Here is an 18,221-nt window from a genome sequence, read left to right on the forward strand (position 1 = left end):
CCTTCCCTGCCTGCATCTTGGCCTCTCCAACCCCGGCCCAGCCCCATCCCTCTCCATCCCAGCTGAGTGGTGCAGGATTCCCAACTGGCTTCCTGCGGCTCTGAGTGTGCCCCCGGTCTGCTCCCCACAGCCAGCAGGTGGCACCTGGCACCACCGTCTTGGCGGGGGAGGGGAACCTGAAGTGCCCAGCAGTCTCTTGAGACCTGTGCATCTGCCCACTGCCCAAGTGGGAGCGCCCTGCTTGGCCTGGCCCACCCCCGACCTCGCGTGCAGGAGGCAGCGGGGCATCCCAGCACCACAGCCGCTGAAGGGTATTGATCTTCTTTCTCTCTGCCGAACTCCATCTGGGGTAGGGGAGCTTGCTGCCCCAGACAGACTGCCCATGTGCCCATGTGCCCATCCCGGGCAGCCAGGGAAGGAGAAGGCCCAGCCAGGCCTCTTCCTGCTCCACCCTCCCTCCCCCTCCCTCTCCTCAATAGGAAGCTAAGGGCTTCCTTCCTTCCTTTCTTTCCTTCCTTCCTTTGCTTAAATTTAGACTTTGGGCCGGGCACGGTGGTTCATGCCTGTCAACCTAGCACTTTGGGAGGCCGAGGCGGGTGGATCATGAGGTCAGGAGTTCAAGACCAGCCTGGCCAAGATGGTGAAACCCCGTCTCTACTAAAAATACAAAAATTAGCCAGACATGGTGGCAGGTGCATGTAATCCCAGCTACTCGGGAGGCTGGGGCGGAGAATTGCTTGAACCCGGGAGGTGGAGGTTGCAGTGAGCCGAGATCACACCACTGCACTCCAAGCCTGGGCGATGGAGTGAGACTCCATCTCAAAAAAGGAAAAAAAATTTAGACTTTGCAGATTGCACTTCATTCTAGCAAGGAAGCTAGAGGTAGACTGGCCCCTCCCCCGGCACACCACAGCACCCACGCGGACACACTTCTGTGTACAAGAGCCCACACTCAGGCCCCTCAAGGAACAAGATCTGTGCAGGCAGAGCCCCTTCCCAGTCAAGGGTCCACAGACCAAGAGGGGCACCTCCAAGATGTGAGAAGGCTCTGATCCTCTGCAGTGCTTCAGAGCACAGCCCCAGGCCCCTCACTCCTCCACCTCACAGTTCCACACCTGCCCCAGCAGCCAGCTGTCCAAAGATTTTGCCCATTTGGCCCATGTCTTACCCATCCTGGATGCTCTACTGGGAGATGCCCCCACTTCCAGCCCACCAGTGCCACTCTCAGCTCTGGACCTTGTCTCTATGTTCAGCCTCACTCCTGTCCCGCCACCCATTAAGCCTCTGTTCAGGGCACAGATACCTCCTGGACACCTACACGTGACACTCTGACATTCAGCAAAACACTAGACAGCAAGCTCCCTACAGGCAGGGGCTTTGTTTTGCTCACCCTTAACTCCTCAGCACCTGGTTCTTGGCCTGGTACACCCTGGCACTCCTGAACAGTTTGGCGTATTGATCTAAACTGTTTCTTGGCTGTGAGTTGGTCAATTTAACGAAAAAAATAGTGAACTTCTTGGATTGCTGTTCCTTCACAGGTTTCACTATGAGCCCTGTGGCAGCAAAGGAAAAGGAAAGTACCAGAAGGATGGGTGGGACCAGTGCGGCCACACTGACCACTCGCGTGCTCCTGAAAGGTCAAACCCAATGAGAACTGGGAAGCTGGCATCCCCTTTGGCCACCCTGGTCTCCAGTGTCCCTGGGAAGAGCCAAACTGGACCTATCAAACTAGCGGAAGTGGAAAGGGAGTGAGGAATGGTCTCGGTGGCTGGATTGTTCAGGGATCTGAAGCCAAGTTGGCCTGACTTTCTCTGTCCCTTCATCCCTCCTTCCCTCCCTCCCTCTCATCCTTCTCTCTCACACCCCACATCCAATCCACTGCTACTCCTGTTGGCCCTACTTTCACAACACGGGCAGAATCTGACCACTTGTCACAGCTCCACTGCAACCACCCTAAGCCTCCATCTCTGGCCTCCTGGTCTCCCACTCTTCCCCTGCCACAGTCCAGGCACCACGTGGTAGCCAGAGTGAGCCTTTAAAAACCTGATTGTGTCCCTCTTCTGTTTACAACCCTCTGATGGCTTCCCCTCCATGCAGGAGAAAATCCAAAGGTCTGTGTGGCTTATAAGGCTCTACACCGTGAGTCTGCACACCTGGGTACCTCCCCACCTTCTCAGCCCTTCACCCCTCACTCTATTCCTGCTGCTTGGGCCCCCTGATCCTGAACAAGCCAAGCATGCTTCCACCACACAGCCTCTTTGTAAGGTTAGCCGAGAGAAAGGACGAGTAGGCTCGAAGTCAGGCAAGCAATTTTTATTCGTCCTGCCAGGCTGCTCCTTGACAAGCAGAGGAGGCAGCCCCGCTTACAGACTGCAGCAGGGCTTTACAGGGCGAGGAACTGGGTCGGGGTGTGTGAACCGAGTTGGGGGTGCAGGTGTCTTGACTGCATCCTGGTGATGTTTTTGCCAGCTTTGGTTAGCAGGTGTTCTGACTGCATCTTGGAACTGTTTGCCAGTTCAGCTGAAGTCTTCTGGACAAACAGTTACTCGAAGGGTCAGTTGTGGCGGGGGGTTTGCCTTTAGCCCTGGGGGAGCTGTGCAGAGGTCACAAAGGACTGTATTGTAAGACCCATGGGAAAGGAGGAGAACAGTCTGGTCGGGGTGACCCTAACATTCCAGCCTTTTAATAGTTGATAGAAAAGGGGGTGTTGTTCTCATCAGGCTGCTTCTAGCTGAGAGAGAGCGGTGGTTAGGGGGAGAGGCTGGAAGGTAGGGGTTGGTTTGGGTTCTGGCTTTGAAATTGTTGGTATTCTTGGAGTAGCATCATGTCTTGTATGGTTCCATGGATGAAGGCTCGGATGCGCTTCTGTAAAAACTGGGTAAAGAGACCGGGCGCCGTGGCTCACGCTTGTAATCCCAACACTTTGGGAGGCTGAGGCGGGTGGATCACGAGGTCAGGAGATCAAGACCATCCTGGCTAACACGGTGAAGCCCCGTCTCTACTAAATATACAAAAAATTAGCCTGGCGTAGTGGCGGGCGCCTGTAGTCTCAGCTACCCGGGAGGCTGAGGCAGGAGAATGGCGTGAACCCGGGAGGCGGAGCTTGCAGTGGGCAGAGATCACGCCACTGCACTCCAGCCTGGGCGCCAGAACGAGACTCCATCTAAAAATAATAATAATAATAAAATAAATAAATAATAATAATAAAAAAACACTGGGTAAAGAGACATAAGAGGCAGGACCCAAAGATTAGGAGAAGGAGAATGATTATGACAGGTCCAAGGAGTGGGAGTAGCCAGGAGGCCCAGGAGCTGAAGGGGCATAGGGGCCAGGAGGGCCAGATGGAAGAGCTGTTTTCCCTGATTTTTGAGCCTGGTCCTTTAATTTTTTAACTGCATCTTGAACCAGGCCTGACTGATTGAAATAGAGGCAGCATTCTTCATCTAGGAAGACGCAGATACCTCCTTTTTCTGCGGTAAGTAAATCGAGGCCCCTGCAGTTTTGAAGGCCTACTGCGGCTAGGGAGTCTAGTTGGGCCTGAAGGGTTGATACGGTGGATGCTAGGTCATCAGTGTTATCAGAGAGGTCCTTGGATAGGGATTTGTAGTAATAGGGAGAGGCTGCAATTCCTACGACTCTAGTTCTTGCAGCTGCCGTAATGCCTAACCCTATTAGCAGGGGTATGAGCTGTACGGCTCGGCGTCTGCGGGATGATGTTTGAATTTGGAAGGGTAGGGGTCGGGGCTATGTCTATTTTTGGACTAAGGAAGACTAGTGTGCAGGTTCCCGTCCAGTTAGTGGGTAAGCAGAGATAGGTGGAGGTGCCGCAGAGAAAGAATATGCCCTGGCTAGGAAGGCAAAATTGGAGGTCTTTGGCAAGGAGGGGCTTTAGGATCTTGTTTTCTGACCGCCAGGCGGACAGAGAGGAAGACAGGGCCTCCCCGGTGAGTGGTTAGAAGGGACGGGTTGAGGTTAGTTGGCTAGCCCTACTGTTTTGTTTTCCCAATGTAGGAGGAAATATTATGTGTCCACTAAAAGTTGTTCCCCAGTGGGGGCTCTGGCTACCTGAGTTGTAGACAATTGGAGGCTGGGCGGGGGCTAGGGCATGGAGTCCATCTCGCAATTATCATACAGGGTTTGTGTCGATTGATGCAGAAACCTGAGTTTACTGCGTTGAGATTAGTGGTTTGTATTTTTGGGGGACCAGAAATTTTGAGTATTTGAGTGGGATTGTATACTGTTAGCGTCTGGATACCAGCAGGTGGGGTGAGTTGTAGGGTGTAGTTACATGAGCCGGTGGGGAGAGTGCCTAAAGGGGTTCCTGAGGGAAGGTCGCGCTGTATACAAAGGGGTGCCCGTTGGTCTAATTTGGTATCAGATGTAAGTGCCCCTAAGATAACTTTGCTCCTGGAGGTGTAGCGGGTGAGGTTGGTTTTATAACTTTTAAGTGCATTTACCCCTCCGAAGCTTCGATAGTGAGGATGGAGTGTCAGGTTGGTAAGGGTCCAATCTTTAAGTGGGACCAGGAAGGCATTTTTTGATACGGTTTCTGAGGGATGGACACAAAACCAGCAGTTATGTGCGAGGTCAAGATTGGTTTGATTAAGTATTGTGTGTGCCTGTTGGATGGTTTGTTGTAGATGGAGTCGTAGTGAGGAGGAGAAGGAAAGGAGGAGTAAGCAGGCAAAGGATAAGACTGAAGGTGAAGAAATTGGTTTCACCTGGGCTAAACTCACATAGGGCTCTTTGGAAGGTGAGATCAGTTACCCAGTTAAGGAGTGCTGTGAGGGTGGGTTGTTCTGGGTAAGAGAGAGTGAAGTGGCAAGACAGGGCAAAGGCAGGACATTTAGGAGGGGCAGTCACTTATTAGTGGCCTTTATTCTGCTATGAGGAGGATTATGAAGCTAGAGTTCCACCCTGGGGGTGTTACAGTATATATTCCTATGGCAAAGAGCAGAGTAAGTGAGGCAACTCCTACAAGGGCAGCGCCGTAAATGATTCCCATTAATGAGGGTTTTGATATTTAACAGTAAGGGGTGGTAACTTATCTGTTATGTTTCATGGGGGGGGGGGTTGGCGTCTTCTGGGATGGGTGTAAGGCTGAGTCGGGTTGGTCCAAGGAGGGTGCTGGAGTATTTACAGGGAACAGCTGGTTACAGTATTTACAGGGAACAGTCGGTGGCAGGTCAGTTGCAGGAGCCCTTCTTAACCTGGAAAGATGGTACCAAGAGTTATGTCCTGACAGCTTGGCTGCAGTGGGGGTAGTGAGAAGAACTGGAAAGGGCCTTCCCACTTTGGTTTAAGGTTTGTTGGAGTGACAGTTTTTAGGAAGATATACTCTCCTGGGAGGAGAGTTTGGTCGGTGGGACCTTGGTGGGGTTTTGGGAGGGCCTGGTCAGCTTGCTCGCGGAAGAGATGACGGATGAGGGAGAGTGTTGGGAGGTGAGAATTAGTGGGGGTATGTTTTGTAAGAGGAAAGGGTGTCCATACATTAATTCAAATGGACTGAGGAAGGAGGGGGCTTTTGGACTGGCTCTGATGCGGGCCAGTGCTATGGGTAAAAGGGAGGTCCATGGTTTTTTGACTTCAAGAGTGAGTTATTTTGGTTAACTGAGTCTTGAGAATTCCATTTGCCCTTTCAACTTTTCTGGATGACTGGGGTCGGTATGGGATATGGAGGCGCCACTGGATGCCAAGGGACTGAGAGACTTGTTGGGTGATTTGGGAGACAAAGCTAGGGCCATTGTCTGATTGTATGGACCAAGAGAGACCAAGTCTAGGGATGATTTCTGTTATAAGAATTTGAGAGACTTCTGCAGCTTTTTCCGACGGGGTAGGAAATGCTTCTACCCAATCTGAGAAGGTGTCTATGAGGCTAAGAAGATATTTGGTTTTTTTGATGGGATGACGTCCACTTGCCAGTCCTCCCCTGGAAGTGTTCCTCTGAGCTGATGTGTAGGGATGGAGGGAGAGCGGAAGGCCCCTTGGGAGGAAGTAACAGAGCATATAGGACAGTTTAAGGTTGTGTCTCTTAGTGAGGTGAATAGATGGGGGGAGGAGAAATAAGGGCGAAGGAGCAGGTACAGGGGGTGCGCACCAATATGGAAGGATTGGTGAAGAGATGTCAGAATTAGGCCGGGCGCGGTGGCTCACACCTGTAATCCCAGCACTTTGGGAGGCTGAGGCGGGTGGATCATGAGGTCAGGAGATCAAGACTATCCTGGCTAACACGGTGAAACCCCGTCTCTACTAAAAATACAAAAAATTAGCCAAGTGTGGTGGCGGGCGCTTGTAGTCCCAGCTACTTGGCAGGCTGAGGCGTGAGAATGGCGTGAACCTGGGAGGTGGAGGTTGCAGTGAGCCGAGATCACACCACTGCACTCCAGCCTGGGCGACAAAGCGAGACTCTGTCTAAAAAAAAAAAAAAAAAAAAGTCAGAATTTCCTTGGTCTGCTCTTGGGGGAGGACGAACTCTTGGTTTTTGATTAATCCTCTTGAAGGGAGGCTCCTTGCTGTAGTGGTGAAGTCTTTTCGGTGGGAGAGTACTTGGTTTGGATTGCTGGGGTAACGAGGAGGAGGGGGGCAGGGACAGAAGAAAGGAACTCTTCTTTTCCTGCCTCATCGGCCTTTCTGTTATTTCTTGAGATTTCATCTGATCCTGTTTGATGTCCTCGACAGTGTATAACTCCTGCTTTAGTTGGGAGGTGTGCGGCCTGAAGAAGTTGGTAAATAAGGGGGCCGTTAGTGATGGGGGTTCCTTGGGCAGTAAGGAATCCTCTCTCTTGCCAGATGGCGGCATGAGAATGGAGGATGTGATAGGCATATTTGGAGTCTGTGTAAATGTGGACTCATTTGCCTTTGGAGAGGGTAAGGGGTCTGGTGAGAGCTATGAGATCTGCTTTTTAGGAGGAGGTTCCTGGGGGTAGGGGCTTAGCCTCAATTACTTGGTTTAAGGTAACTACTGCATACCTAGCAATTTTGGGAGAGCCGGTGGCTCCGGAAGAGGAGCCATCTAGGAATAGTTGGTCATCTGGATTAGTGAGAGGCTCAGAGGAGATGTTAGGGAAGTGTGGTTGCAGGTGGTCTAGAATTTCAGTACAGGAGTGGGAAGGAGACGAGGAAGATACTGTAATTAGAGATGCGGGGTTAAGGGGGGGAACTTTTGGCAAGACAGAACTCAGGGTTGTCGAGAAATAGGGCATGAAAAAGCTGGATGTGGGTGTGGGAAGGGGAAGAATGCTTAATGCTTGGGAGGAAAGGAGGTCTTATAGATTATGTGGACTATGGATGGTGGTATCTTGACCGAATGTTAGCTTTTTACTTTCTATGGCCAGGGTGGCAGCTGCCGCTAGAGCTCTAAGGCAGGTTGGCCATCCTCAAATGCTATTGTCTAGCTGTTTGGAAAGGTAGGCTATGGGGGCAAAAGATGGAGGACTTCGTTCTGGTTGGCCAAGTATGCCAAGGGCTATTCCTTGGCTTTCAGTTGTGTAGAGGGTGAAGGGCTGGGAAATATCAGGCAAAGATAGGGCTGGAGCGATTATAAGGGCAGTTTTAAGTTTGTGGAAGCTAGGGACTATGTGGTCGGAGGGATTTAGGGGCTCCTTTAGGGGGCCTTTGGCTGCTTCATAAAGGGGGTGAGCTAAGGGGGCATAGTTGGGGATCCATATTCTGAAAAAGCCTGCTAGCCCTCGGAAGGAAAGAATTTCACTTTCTGAGCAACATGGAGATAGGTTGCCCATTAAGGCTGCTCATGCTGAGGTCATGGCTTGGGACCCGGTAGAGAGTTGAACTTCTAGGTAGGTCACACTAGGGGTGGAAAGCTGTGCTTTGGACGGGGAGACTCTATAGCCTTTAACAGCAAGAAAATTGAGAAGGGTGGCGGTGTGGGCATGGGAGTCTTTTAGGGAGCAGCTGCAGAGAAGGAGGTCATCTACATACTGGAGAAGGTGGCTGGGGGATAGGTTTAAGGAGGCAAGGTCTTGGGTAGGGCTTGCCCAAAGAAATGGGGGCTATCCTTGAAGCCTTGCTTGAAGATCATTAGCATGTGCCTGAGATGTGAGCCACACTTTTTCCTTCTCTTCCAGGAGGATAGTGGAAGAGAGGACAATATAGAGGTCATGTCAAGTGAGTTCTTAAGATTGGGTAAGGTATTTGAAGTCTTTAATATAAGTGTTGAGATCGGAGGAAAAGGACCCGAGATGTTTTGCAATTTGGGAAAGGTCAGAGAGGGAGAAGGGAACGTGGACACGAATGATTCCTTCAACTCCAGCAACCTCTCGGAGGGGAAGTATGGGGACTGGTTGTTGGACATGCTGATTTCGAGAGTGGGTATGGGGTGGAGATGGGGAGGAATCAGATTCAGAAGCTGGGTGGTTAGAGAGGGGAGGGGAGAGAGATAAGGCAGGAGCGGGAGCGTATGGTGGAGGATCGTGATGATCTGATGGAGGATTATGATGTTGCCAGGGAGGACGAAAGCCGGCGGGGTCAAAGGAGGAGTTGTCAGTTGCTGCGAAGGTGGTTCTGCTGAGAGTAAATTGGGCTTAGAGTGGGTGAGGAGGATTGGCAAAGTGAAAGGCGGTTACAGAGGGTGAAGAAAGCCTGAACATAAGGAATTTCAAACCATTTTCCATCGCAATGGCAAAAATTGTCTAAGTCCCTGAGTATATTGAAATAGAAAGTACCATTTTCAAGCCACTGGGAGCCAATGTCTAATTTATATTGTGGCCAAGCCGTATTACAATAGAAAATAAGCCTCTTGGGACGAACCTTTGCACAAAAACTGAGAGTCTCAAGGTTGCACAAGTGACCCCAGGGGGGTTGCTTTAGACAGAGTAGCTCGATAGGCTCCCATGGTGAATGGAGGAGGTGGTTGAGGAAGGAGACTGCCGGTGGCAAGGACTGCGGGAGAGGGCGTCCCCAGTCCTGTGGGCCTTGTTTAGTACACAGAAGGCAACCACCGAGTCAGGCATCCCTGAAACAGAGGAGTCGGAGGCCTAGAGGCCGGAGGGAGCCCTTGGCCCAGCACTGGGTCTTTTGGGAAGACAGAGACAGTCAAGGGTCCCAGGTAGATGGCAAGAGTCTCTCTTACTCACCCCTTTGCAGACTATAGTGATGGATGAAGTCACCAACGATGGGAGGGTCCCAGAAATCCTCTGGATCCTCTGGGAAGGGGGAGTTCAGCCAAGGGAAGTGGGGGTGGTGGTTAGGAAAGAGGAAGAAAGGGAGGCCGAACTCTACCACCTTCCTGGGTTTTGGCACCATAATAAAAGGTTAGCCGAGAGAAACGATGAGTAGAACCAAAGACAGGCAAGCAATTTTTATTTGTCCTGCCAGGCTGTTCCTTGACAGGCAGAGGAGGCAGCCCCGCTTACAGACTGCAGCAGGGCTTTACAGGGCGAGGAACTGGGTTGGGGTGTGTGAACCAAGTTGGGGGTGCAGGTGTCTTGACTGCATCCTGGTGATGTTTTTGCCAGCTTTGGTTAGCAGGTGTTCTGACTGCATTCTGGAACTGTTTGCCAGTTCAGCTGAAGTCTTCTAGACAAACAGTCACTGGAAGGGTCAGTGCAGGGCAGCAGTGGGGGTTGCCTTTAGCCCTGGGGGAGCTGTGCAGAGGTCACAACGGACTGTATTGTAAGACCCATGGGAAAGGAGGGGAACTGGTCGGGGTGACCCTAACACTCTGCACCGGTTATTCTTTCTCGAAGGCTCTTCTCCCAGGTATTTCTGTGACTCCCTGCCTCATTCAGGTGTCTGCTCAAAATACCACCTCCTCAGAGAGGCCTTCCCTCACCTGTCCACCTGGTCTTCTCTAACCCCTTACTCATTTTTTTTCATTGTATTCATCACAACCTGACATATATCCAATTATTGATCATGCATGTCTCCCCTGTTCAAACGCTGAGCTCCATGAATAAGGGTGGGAAACTTTCCTCTTGTGGCCACTGTGGGGGAAGGGATGAGGGGACTGGTCATCACAATGACTGGCAGTTACAAGGGTGGCGCCAGGGACTCCAGACAGCCCTGGAAGGAAGGCAGATTCTACATCCTGCACAACATAAGTGAATGGCTTGTTTTGAATTACCAGAGCCAAGGCTCTAACTCCATTTTGCATATAAACACAAAGAGTGTATGCATTCTAGTATACACTGAATTTTCCAGGAATGCAACTACTGTGTAAAGAGGAGGAAACGTGCACTTCATTGTGTTCAGAACTTCACCAAATTCATCGTTTCAGACGTTGACACCACCACACTCCAGCGTCAGTCTGTACACACAGCTGTGACCTCCCCAGCAATTGGGCACTTCACAAACACATTATCATTACCTTTTATTTCTTATATATTAATAAGGACAAAAAAACCATTGGGTGATTTTTAATTAGATGTAAAGGCTGGCATATTGGCCATAAGTTTCATTTCAGGAGCATAAAGGGAGCAACAGCAAGCATTATGAAAAGGCAGCTTTGGGTCTGAGGGGTGGAGAATCATGGCCTAGAGTTGCCCCGTGGAAAGCGGTGGGCAGCATGCGCTCTGCAGTCCAGTCCAGGCCACACTTGCAGCCATGTGACTCCACAGGCACTGCTTAACCTTGCTGAACCTCACTTCCTTCTTGGCAAATGTGAGCCATGCTACAAACTGCACAAGATTACTGGGAAGACTGAAGGGTAGGAGCGTGCACAGCATTTGGCAAAGTGCCAGGTGCCAGAAAGGGTACTCAATGTCCCTATTATTGTTTTCTTGTTGTCGCTGTTGTTTTGTTTTCAGACAGGGTCTTCCTCTGTCATCCAGGCTGGAGTACAGTGGCACGATCACGGCTCACCATAGCCTTGATCTCCTGGGCTCAAGCGATCCTCCCACCTTAGCCTCCTGGGTAGCAGGAACTATAGGTGTGTGCCACCGTGTCCAGCTAATTTTTGTAGTTTTCTGTAGAAATGGGGTTTCGCCATGTTGCCCAGGCTGGTCTCAAACTCCTGGACTTAAGTGATCTGCACACCTTGGCCTCCCAAAGAGCTGGGATTACAGACGTGAGCCACTACACTGAGCCTATTATTGTCCATTTGCAAATTTTTGCCAGTACCCTCTTTCCAGCAGCTGTCCCGGGTGCTGGGGCCGTGGGGACACTCAAAGGACTCAGGAGGTCCCCGGTGAGTCTCCCTCTTCCCTCCATCCAAGACCTATCCCCGTGGTAGGGTGAGGCCCATGTCAACGGCAGAATAGCCAGGGCCAGCCTTCAGTTTGGCCACTGGGGCCGGGAGCAGAGCTGTGCTTGGGTTTGCACTGGGTCCTGAATATGCCAGCACTCCCAAGGCCCCTCCCATAGGCTCTGGATCTCTCAGTCCCCCGACCTTCCATCAAGGCCTGTCCTTCCCGTGTTTCATCTTAGGAGTACTCTCCGTGCTTTCCAAGGTGAAAAATCTCTAGTCTCACAGGCAGATAGGAGGGCAGAGAAGCAGTCAACAAGCAGGCGGTTGAGCAGATAGCAGATAAGTCCTGGGCAGATAGGCAGTGAGGAGGTAGGGAGGACATGGGCAGGTGGATAGTTGGGATGAGGGCCAGAACAGCAGGTGACACACCTGCAGAGATCTGAAGCAGGTGGCTGGGCTGACCCACGGACAGGCTGGTGGGCTGGGGAGCAGCAGGCAGTCAAGCAGCTAGGCAGGGGGTGGGGAGGGCATGGGGACCATGGGGACAGCCACATTGGCCAAAGGTTTCAGGGACCTTCCCCAGGGCCTCCAGGAGCAGCGCTTCTCAAAACCCTCCAGGGCAAGGCTGCCGCTTCTCCCGCCTGGCCTGGCTTGGCCACGGCACGCCCCTGGAGGACAGCCCTCTGGTTAATGTGCGCCCCTCTTAGAAGCGACCAGCAACCATCTCAACCCTCATCCTGCTCCACTAGGGCTGAGTCATACCTGACCCACTCCCAACACATATGTCACATACCAACCCAGACACAAACATACTTTTGCCTGCAGGCAGAGATACAGAGAGCTGCGTAGTACAGAGGTGCATGGAAACAGCTTGAGAGCAACAGCACATAGAGGAGCACACATGTGGACTCTCACAGACACAGGTATGTGCCACATGAACTGAGGCACTGAGGCACACAACACACGTAGTCACACAAGCACACTGTAGCACACACCGATATTCCTGTGGATGGCAGGCATTAAACATGCTCATGCACTCCCAGCAATGCTGCACGTAAATAAGCTACCTGTGCAAACAGTCAGTGACATATACCCCTTGAAAAAATAGGAATACAACCCACAGAAACTCAATATTGCTGACGGTCTTCAAATCTCGGCCAAGGCAGTGGGCAAATTCTGGCCTCATCTTCACCTCTCAGCCCAATCACACATGGCTGATCATGTCCCTGTTCTGGCCTGGTTCTCCTTGCTGACTTCACCTCCAGGAGACCCCTCAATGGGCTCGAGCTTCAGATCCTTCTCTCACTGCCCCCTTACCCCAGATGTTCGGTCTCATCCACTTCTGGGGTGGTAAATCCATCGTATGTGGTAAGGACTCTCAAATATCATTTCCAGCCAGATTCCTGGGGGTTCTACTTGCCTTGCCAACACCTGCACCTGGATATCTAATGGACATCTCAAGTCTAACCTATCTACAGTGAAACTGACTCCCCCCAAACCTGCTTCCCCACATGGGCTTTCCTCAGGTGCCCCAGCCCAGTATGAAAGTGTTCTAAACTCCTCTCTCCCTCACATCCAAGTCCAGTGCAGGAACTCCCTTCAGAACACCACCTGAGTCTGAGCCCTCTCGCCTCTTCACCGGCCCCGCCCTCACTGGCTTGGACAGCTGCCAGCCTACTCACCACCCTCCCTGCTCCCCTTCTTGCCCACAGTGGCCCACCCTACACTGAGCCACTACAGGGATCTTTCCAAAATGTGTCACGGGACCATGACACTCCCCTGCTCAACGCTCCAGGAGCTCCCCACCACACTTACATTAAAAACCAAGCTCCTGGCCAGGCACAGTGGCTCACACCTGTAATCCCAGCACTTTGGAGGCCAAGGTGGGCAGATCACCTGAGGTCAGAAGTTCGAGACCAGCCTGACCAACATGGAGAAACCCCATCTCTACTAAAAATACAAAATTAGCAGGGTGTGGTTGTGCATGCCTGTAATCCCAGCTACTCAGGAGGCTGAGGCAGGAGAATCGCTTGAATCCGGGAGACAGAGGTTGCAGTGAGCAGAGATCACGCCTTTGTACTCCAGCCTGGGCAACAAGAGCGAAACTCCATCTCAAAAAAAAAAGAAAAAAAAAAAAAGAAAGAAAAAGCTCATCAACAAGGCCAGCGAGTCCCTGCATGGGCAGCCCCTGCCACTCTCCCCTGCACCCACACGCCATCTGCATGGTTTTCTTCCCTTGGAGGGAGGTATCCCAAGCACGTTCTTAACTCCTGCCCAGACACTCTCCCCAGATCCTGGCACAGCTGCCTCCTCCTTAGGATTCAGGTCTCACTGTGGATGTCCCTGTGAGAGCCACTCCCAGGTGTTTTCCATCACATTACCCTATCCTGTCATGCCCCCCCAGCACTGAGAAGCATCTGAGATTATCTTCTATTGTTCCTCCAATTTAGTGTCAGCTCCATGAGAGCAAGGATTTGTGTCTGTTCTGTTTGTTAAATCCTCATTAAAACTATCCCTCAGGGCTGGGTGCAGTGGCTCACGCCTGTAATTCCTGCACTTTGGGAGGTCAAGGCAGGTGGATCACGAGGTCAGGAGATTGAGACCATCCTGGCTAACATGGTGAAAACCGGTCTCTACTAAAAATACAAAAAATTAGCCGGGCGTGGTGGCGGGCGCCTGTAGTCCCAGCTACTTGGGAAGCTGAGGCAGGAGAATGGCATGAACCTGGGAGGCAGAGCTTGCAGTGAGCCGAGATCGCGCCACTGCACTCCAGCCTGGGTGACAGAGCGAGATTCCGTCTCAAAACAAAAACAAAAACAAAAAAAAAACTGTCCCTCAGTATTCTCAGGGGATTGGCTCCATGACCTCCCTCCCATAGACACCAAAATCCAAGGATCCTCAAGTCCTTGATGTAAAATAAATTGGTTCAGTATTTGCATTTAACCTACACACATCCTCCTGTACACTTGAATCATCTCTTGATTACTTATAATATGTAATATAATGTAACCGCTATGAAAATATACTATTGGCCGGCACGAGGGCTCACAGTTGTAATCCCAGCACTTTGAGAGGCTGAGGTGGGTGGATCACTTGAGCCCAGGAGTTCAAGACCAGCCTGGGCAACATGGCAAAACCCCATCTCTACAAAAATTAGCCAGCCATAGTGGTGCAAGCCTGTGGTCCCTCTCAGCTACTTGGGAGAATGAGATGGGAGGCTCACTTGAGCCCAGGGGGTAATGGTTGTGAATGAGCTGAGATAGCACCTCTGTACTCCAGCCTGGGTGACAGAGTGAGACTCTGTCTCAAAGAAAAAAAATTAAATATATATATTGTTTAGGAAATAATGATAAGAAAAAAGTCTGTACATGTTCAGTACAGATGCAATTTTGGTTTTGAACATTTTTCATGCAAAGTTGGTTAAATCCACAGATGCTGTAGACTAGACTAGGAAGTGCTAGGCATACACAATATTTGTTGACTAGTGGCTGCACAGATTTATATACAGACATACTCGCCCCCACAACAATACTCAAATACATCACATTAATAGACAAATATTCAGATGTGGGCAAAAATACCTGCCCGCACATTCACAGAACACACTAAACAGTCACAAAGACACCCAGGAGTCCCCTTTCCATCCCCATAGGAGTCAGTCCTAGTCCTCCCCCATCTAGATCTGCCCTCTACTTGAACCCAGTCTCGGGACTGGAGGAGTAGGGGTCTGCAGCCCGGACAGGGAGAGGGTCGCTGGCCCACAGGCCTCAGGCAGCGCCTTCAGCTATGTCTGCAATTTCCTCTCCCCCTTTCCTCCTCCGCTCTAAGGCTCCCGCCAAGGCGGCCTCCCCCTCATTCTAGCTCCAGCAAGGGAGGGGAGGCCCATGATGGGGGGCCCCGGGGAGACAGGACAGAAAGAAGCCCCTCGCCACACACTCTGATCACACACCACATTGCATGCACAAGCCCAGGTGGGAAATGCGTGTGTGAGCACAGGCAGGTTTAGCCTTGGGGTGGGGGGCGGGATGGGGTGGGATCTGCCACAAGCCGCCACAAGCTGCTTGGTGCACAAGAGCGCAGGAGCTCGCAGGCACAGAGGCCCCACGCTGGGGTCCGCGAGACTGCTGGCCGGGGCCTGGCTCAAAGCTGGAGTCCAACAATCATTAACCCTGCGTGACTAGATCAGAGCTCGGCCAGGGGACACATTCAAGCCTGGGCCCTGGGAGGAGGGGTGGACAGTTCCCTCCCTTCCAGTCCGGCATGGGTCTGGGGAAGAGGAGCAGCTTTCCCTGGATGGGGCCTCCTAGGAGCGGGAGCGGTGGTTTCTAGTTCAGGCTTTAGGGTCAGAGAGCAGCAGGTTCTAATCCTGACGGTTTTGGTAAAGTCAATTCAATCTGTCCAAGACTCCGTTTATTTGATCTGCGAAGTGGGGATAATGGTATCACGTCGCAGGGTTGTCAGGCGGAGTAAGTGAAAGAACCTGTCCAGGGTTTAGCCCTTGGCCCGCACGCAGGCAGAGCTCCAGCCTCGCTGTTGTTGTTGTTAGTGGCCTGGGGGCGGTTTCCTGTGGGGGACGGACGGCCCGCGGGCCGGGCTCTCCCTCCTCCCGGCTGCCCGCTCCTCTCCCCTTCCTCTCCCAGCCCTTTTCCTCCCCGCCTCCCCCGCCCGCCCCGCCCCGTCCCGTCCCTCCCCTCCTCTTTCCTCGGAGGAAACTTTCCGCCGGCTGGTCCCTCGGTCCTTGTCCCGCCCGCGCTGCCGCGGCCTGGGAGCCCAGCGGGCCCGGAGGGGCGGCGGGACCCGAGAGGGCGGGGGCGGCCGGACCCAGTGTATGCGGCCGCGGGACGCGCCGGGGCCGGGCAGCCGGGAAGCGGGGCGCTGACGGTGAGTGGGCCCGGCCCCGGGCCGGTGGGTCCCCGCGGGGCGGGCGGGCGAGGAGAGAGGCAGCTTCCCTTCCCGGAGCCCGCCTGGGGCGTGGAGGCTCAGCGTCCCTATCCTCCATCCCGCCCCGGGACGGCGGAACCGGGCCTCAGCTGGGGACCTCACCAGGGGGCGGGGCCTCCCGCGGTCCCCGGCGCTGCTCCCCGGGCTGGAGGGGCGTCCGCGCCCGGGAGAGGGGTTCCCCCGCGGCAGGGCCCCGGGCCGCCACGAAGTTAGGGAAGCACTCTCTCCAGGGTGGAACCTGGGGCCGCGGCTCCTGGGAGAGGAGCTGCCTGCGGAAGGGATCGGGGTGGGCTCCAGGCTGAGAGAAGGATCTGACTTTGCTGACCTCGCAGGCTGGCAGGGGAGCTGCCCCCCAGAGCAGCATGGATGCCCCGCGAAGGGACATGGAGTTGCTCAGCAACAGCCTGGCTGCCTACGCGCACATCCGCGGTGAGGGCGGGCGCCGGAAGACTGGGGGCCTGAACCCTTCCCTGACCACCATCCCCTTCCCTCCCCAGCGCCTTGTCCGTCCCCTCCGCCCCGCTCCCCGCCCCCTTGCCCGCTGGTGGTTCCCTAATGCCCTTCGAGTAGAGGTTAGAGGCCTCGCCCCCCATACCTAGAACCTGGGGTCTTTTGGAAGTGGGATGGGTCTTTTGGAAGTGGGACAACCCCCACCCGCCCGGGCCCCTCCGTGATCCCCGCCCTGTGCCCCGCAGCCAACCCCGAGAGCTTCGGCCTCTACTTCGTGCTGGGCGTCTGCTTCGGCCTGCTGCTCACCCTCTGCCTGCTCGTCATCAGTATCTCGTGGGCGCCCCGCCCGCGGCCCCGGGGCCCGGCTCAGCGCCAGGACCCCCGCAGCAGCACCCTGGAGCCCGAGGACGACGACGAGGACGAGGAGGACACGGTGACTCGGCTGGGCCCCGACGACACGCTGCCGGGCCCCGAGCTGTCCGCAGAGCCGGACGGGCCCCTCAGCGTCAACGTCTTCACGTCGGCGGAGGAGCTGGAGAGGGCGCAGCGGCTGGAGGAGCGCGAACGGATCCTGCGGGAGATCTGGCGCACCGGGCAGCCGGACCTGCTGGGCACAGGCACGCTGGGGCCCAGCCCCACGGCCACGGGCGCGGGCACCCTGGGCCGCATGCACTATTACTGATGGGCCGCGGCTCCCGCTGCAAGGAGCTTGGGGTACCGGACCTGCACATGAGCTCAGAGCTGCCCCAGACCTTCGGACTGCCTCGGCCCCCACAGCTCCCAGGTGCTACTGGGCGTGGACGGCCACCCCGAGAGGCTCCCTTCCCCAGTCCTGCCAGAAGACCCCGGGGGCGGGGAGGGGGCAGGATGGAGGGTCCCCACTCCCTCTCTGGGGTCGATGAAGAGGTGAAGTGACCAAATGAAAGAAAGCTGCATTCTCAGTGACTCAGTCTCTCCCTCTGTTACTCCTGCCCCCAGCGACCCCCAGGCTCCTGCCACGCAGAGGCCCCAGGGCTGAGGCCCAGCTTGACTCCCTTAACCTAGCTGCACCACCCCCACCCACCAACCCGACGACACAGCACACCTGCCCGCATTCACTTCTCAGCCAGCAAACAGGCAGAAGCCCACAGGCCTGCACCCAGCCTCACACACAGAGCAAGTGCACGCGCATTCCTTATTCAAAACGCATTCCTTACCGGCAAACGCCTGGACACACGTCGCCCTGTCCCCACAGTGCCCTGGGTTCATACATTGCAATGACACACACACTAGGCCTCGGGACCCTGACCTCCAGGCTAAGGTGCTACTAGTCCCGGTGTAAGCATGCGTACTTGGGCTGGACGGTGGACTTCACGTCTGCGCCGAGGTGCGTTCAAGCGAGAGGGCAGGAGTCCCTCTGAGCGGACAGGGAGGCCAGCTGGGAGGGGTCCGAGCTGGCGAGAAGGCCCGCCCGGCTCCTCCCCGGCCCACAGCTGGATTCCGGAATCTAGGCCGGGCGTCAGAGCCCGACCCCGCCTGGGCCCCTCCTGCCCGCCATTTCTCCAGCGCGCGGCTGGAGTCCGAAGGAGACACCCTCCCCCGCCCCTCACCATCCGGTGGATAAAAATAGCCGCGCGCAGGCCTTGGGAACGGTAATGGGAGCCACATGTTGGCCAGATGTGCCTGGGAGGGACCGTCAGGAATGCGG

At 54.3% G+C, this 18,221-nt stretch overlaps 1 protein-coding gene across 1 annotated transcript; it reads left to right on the top strand.

Moving 5' to 3' along the window:
* The first annotated feature begins 15,836 nt into the window (after window positions 1-15,836).
* On the top strand, window positions 15,837-17,479 carry EVA1B (eva-1 homolog B). The gene is made up of 3 exons (XM_002811045.6): window positions 15,837-16,024; window positions 16,417-16,513; window positions 16,780-17,479. The coding sequence occupies exons 2-3, from the start codon at window positions 16,447-16,449 to the stop codon at window positions 17,214-17,216; spliced, it is 504 nt and encodes a 167-aa protein (XP_002811091.1). The 5' UTR covers window positions 15,837-16,024; window positions 16,417-16,446; the 3' UTR covers window positions 17,217-17,479.
* The last annotated feature ends 742 nt before the right edge of the window (window positions 17,480-18,221 follow it).

This window comes from Pongo abelii, chromosome 1 (assembly GCF_028885655.2).
Source record: "Pongo abelii isolate AG06213 chromosome 1, NHGRI_mPonAbe1-v2.0_pri, whole genome shotgun sequence".
NCBI classification, from domain to species: domain Eukaryota; kingdom Metazoa; phylum Chordata; class Mammalia; order Primates; family Hominidae; genus Pongo; species Pongo abelii.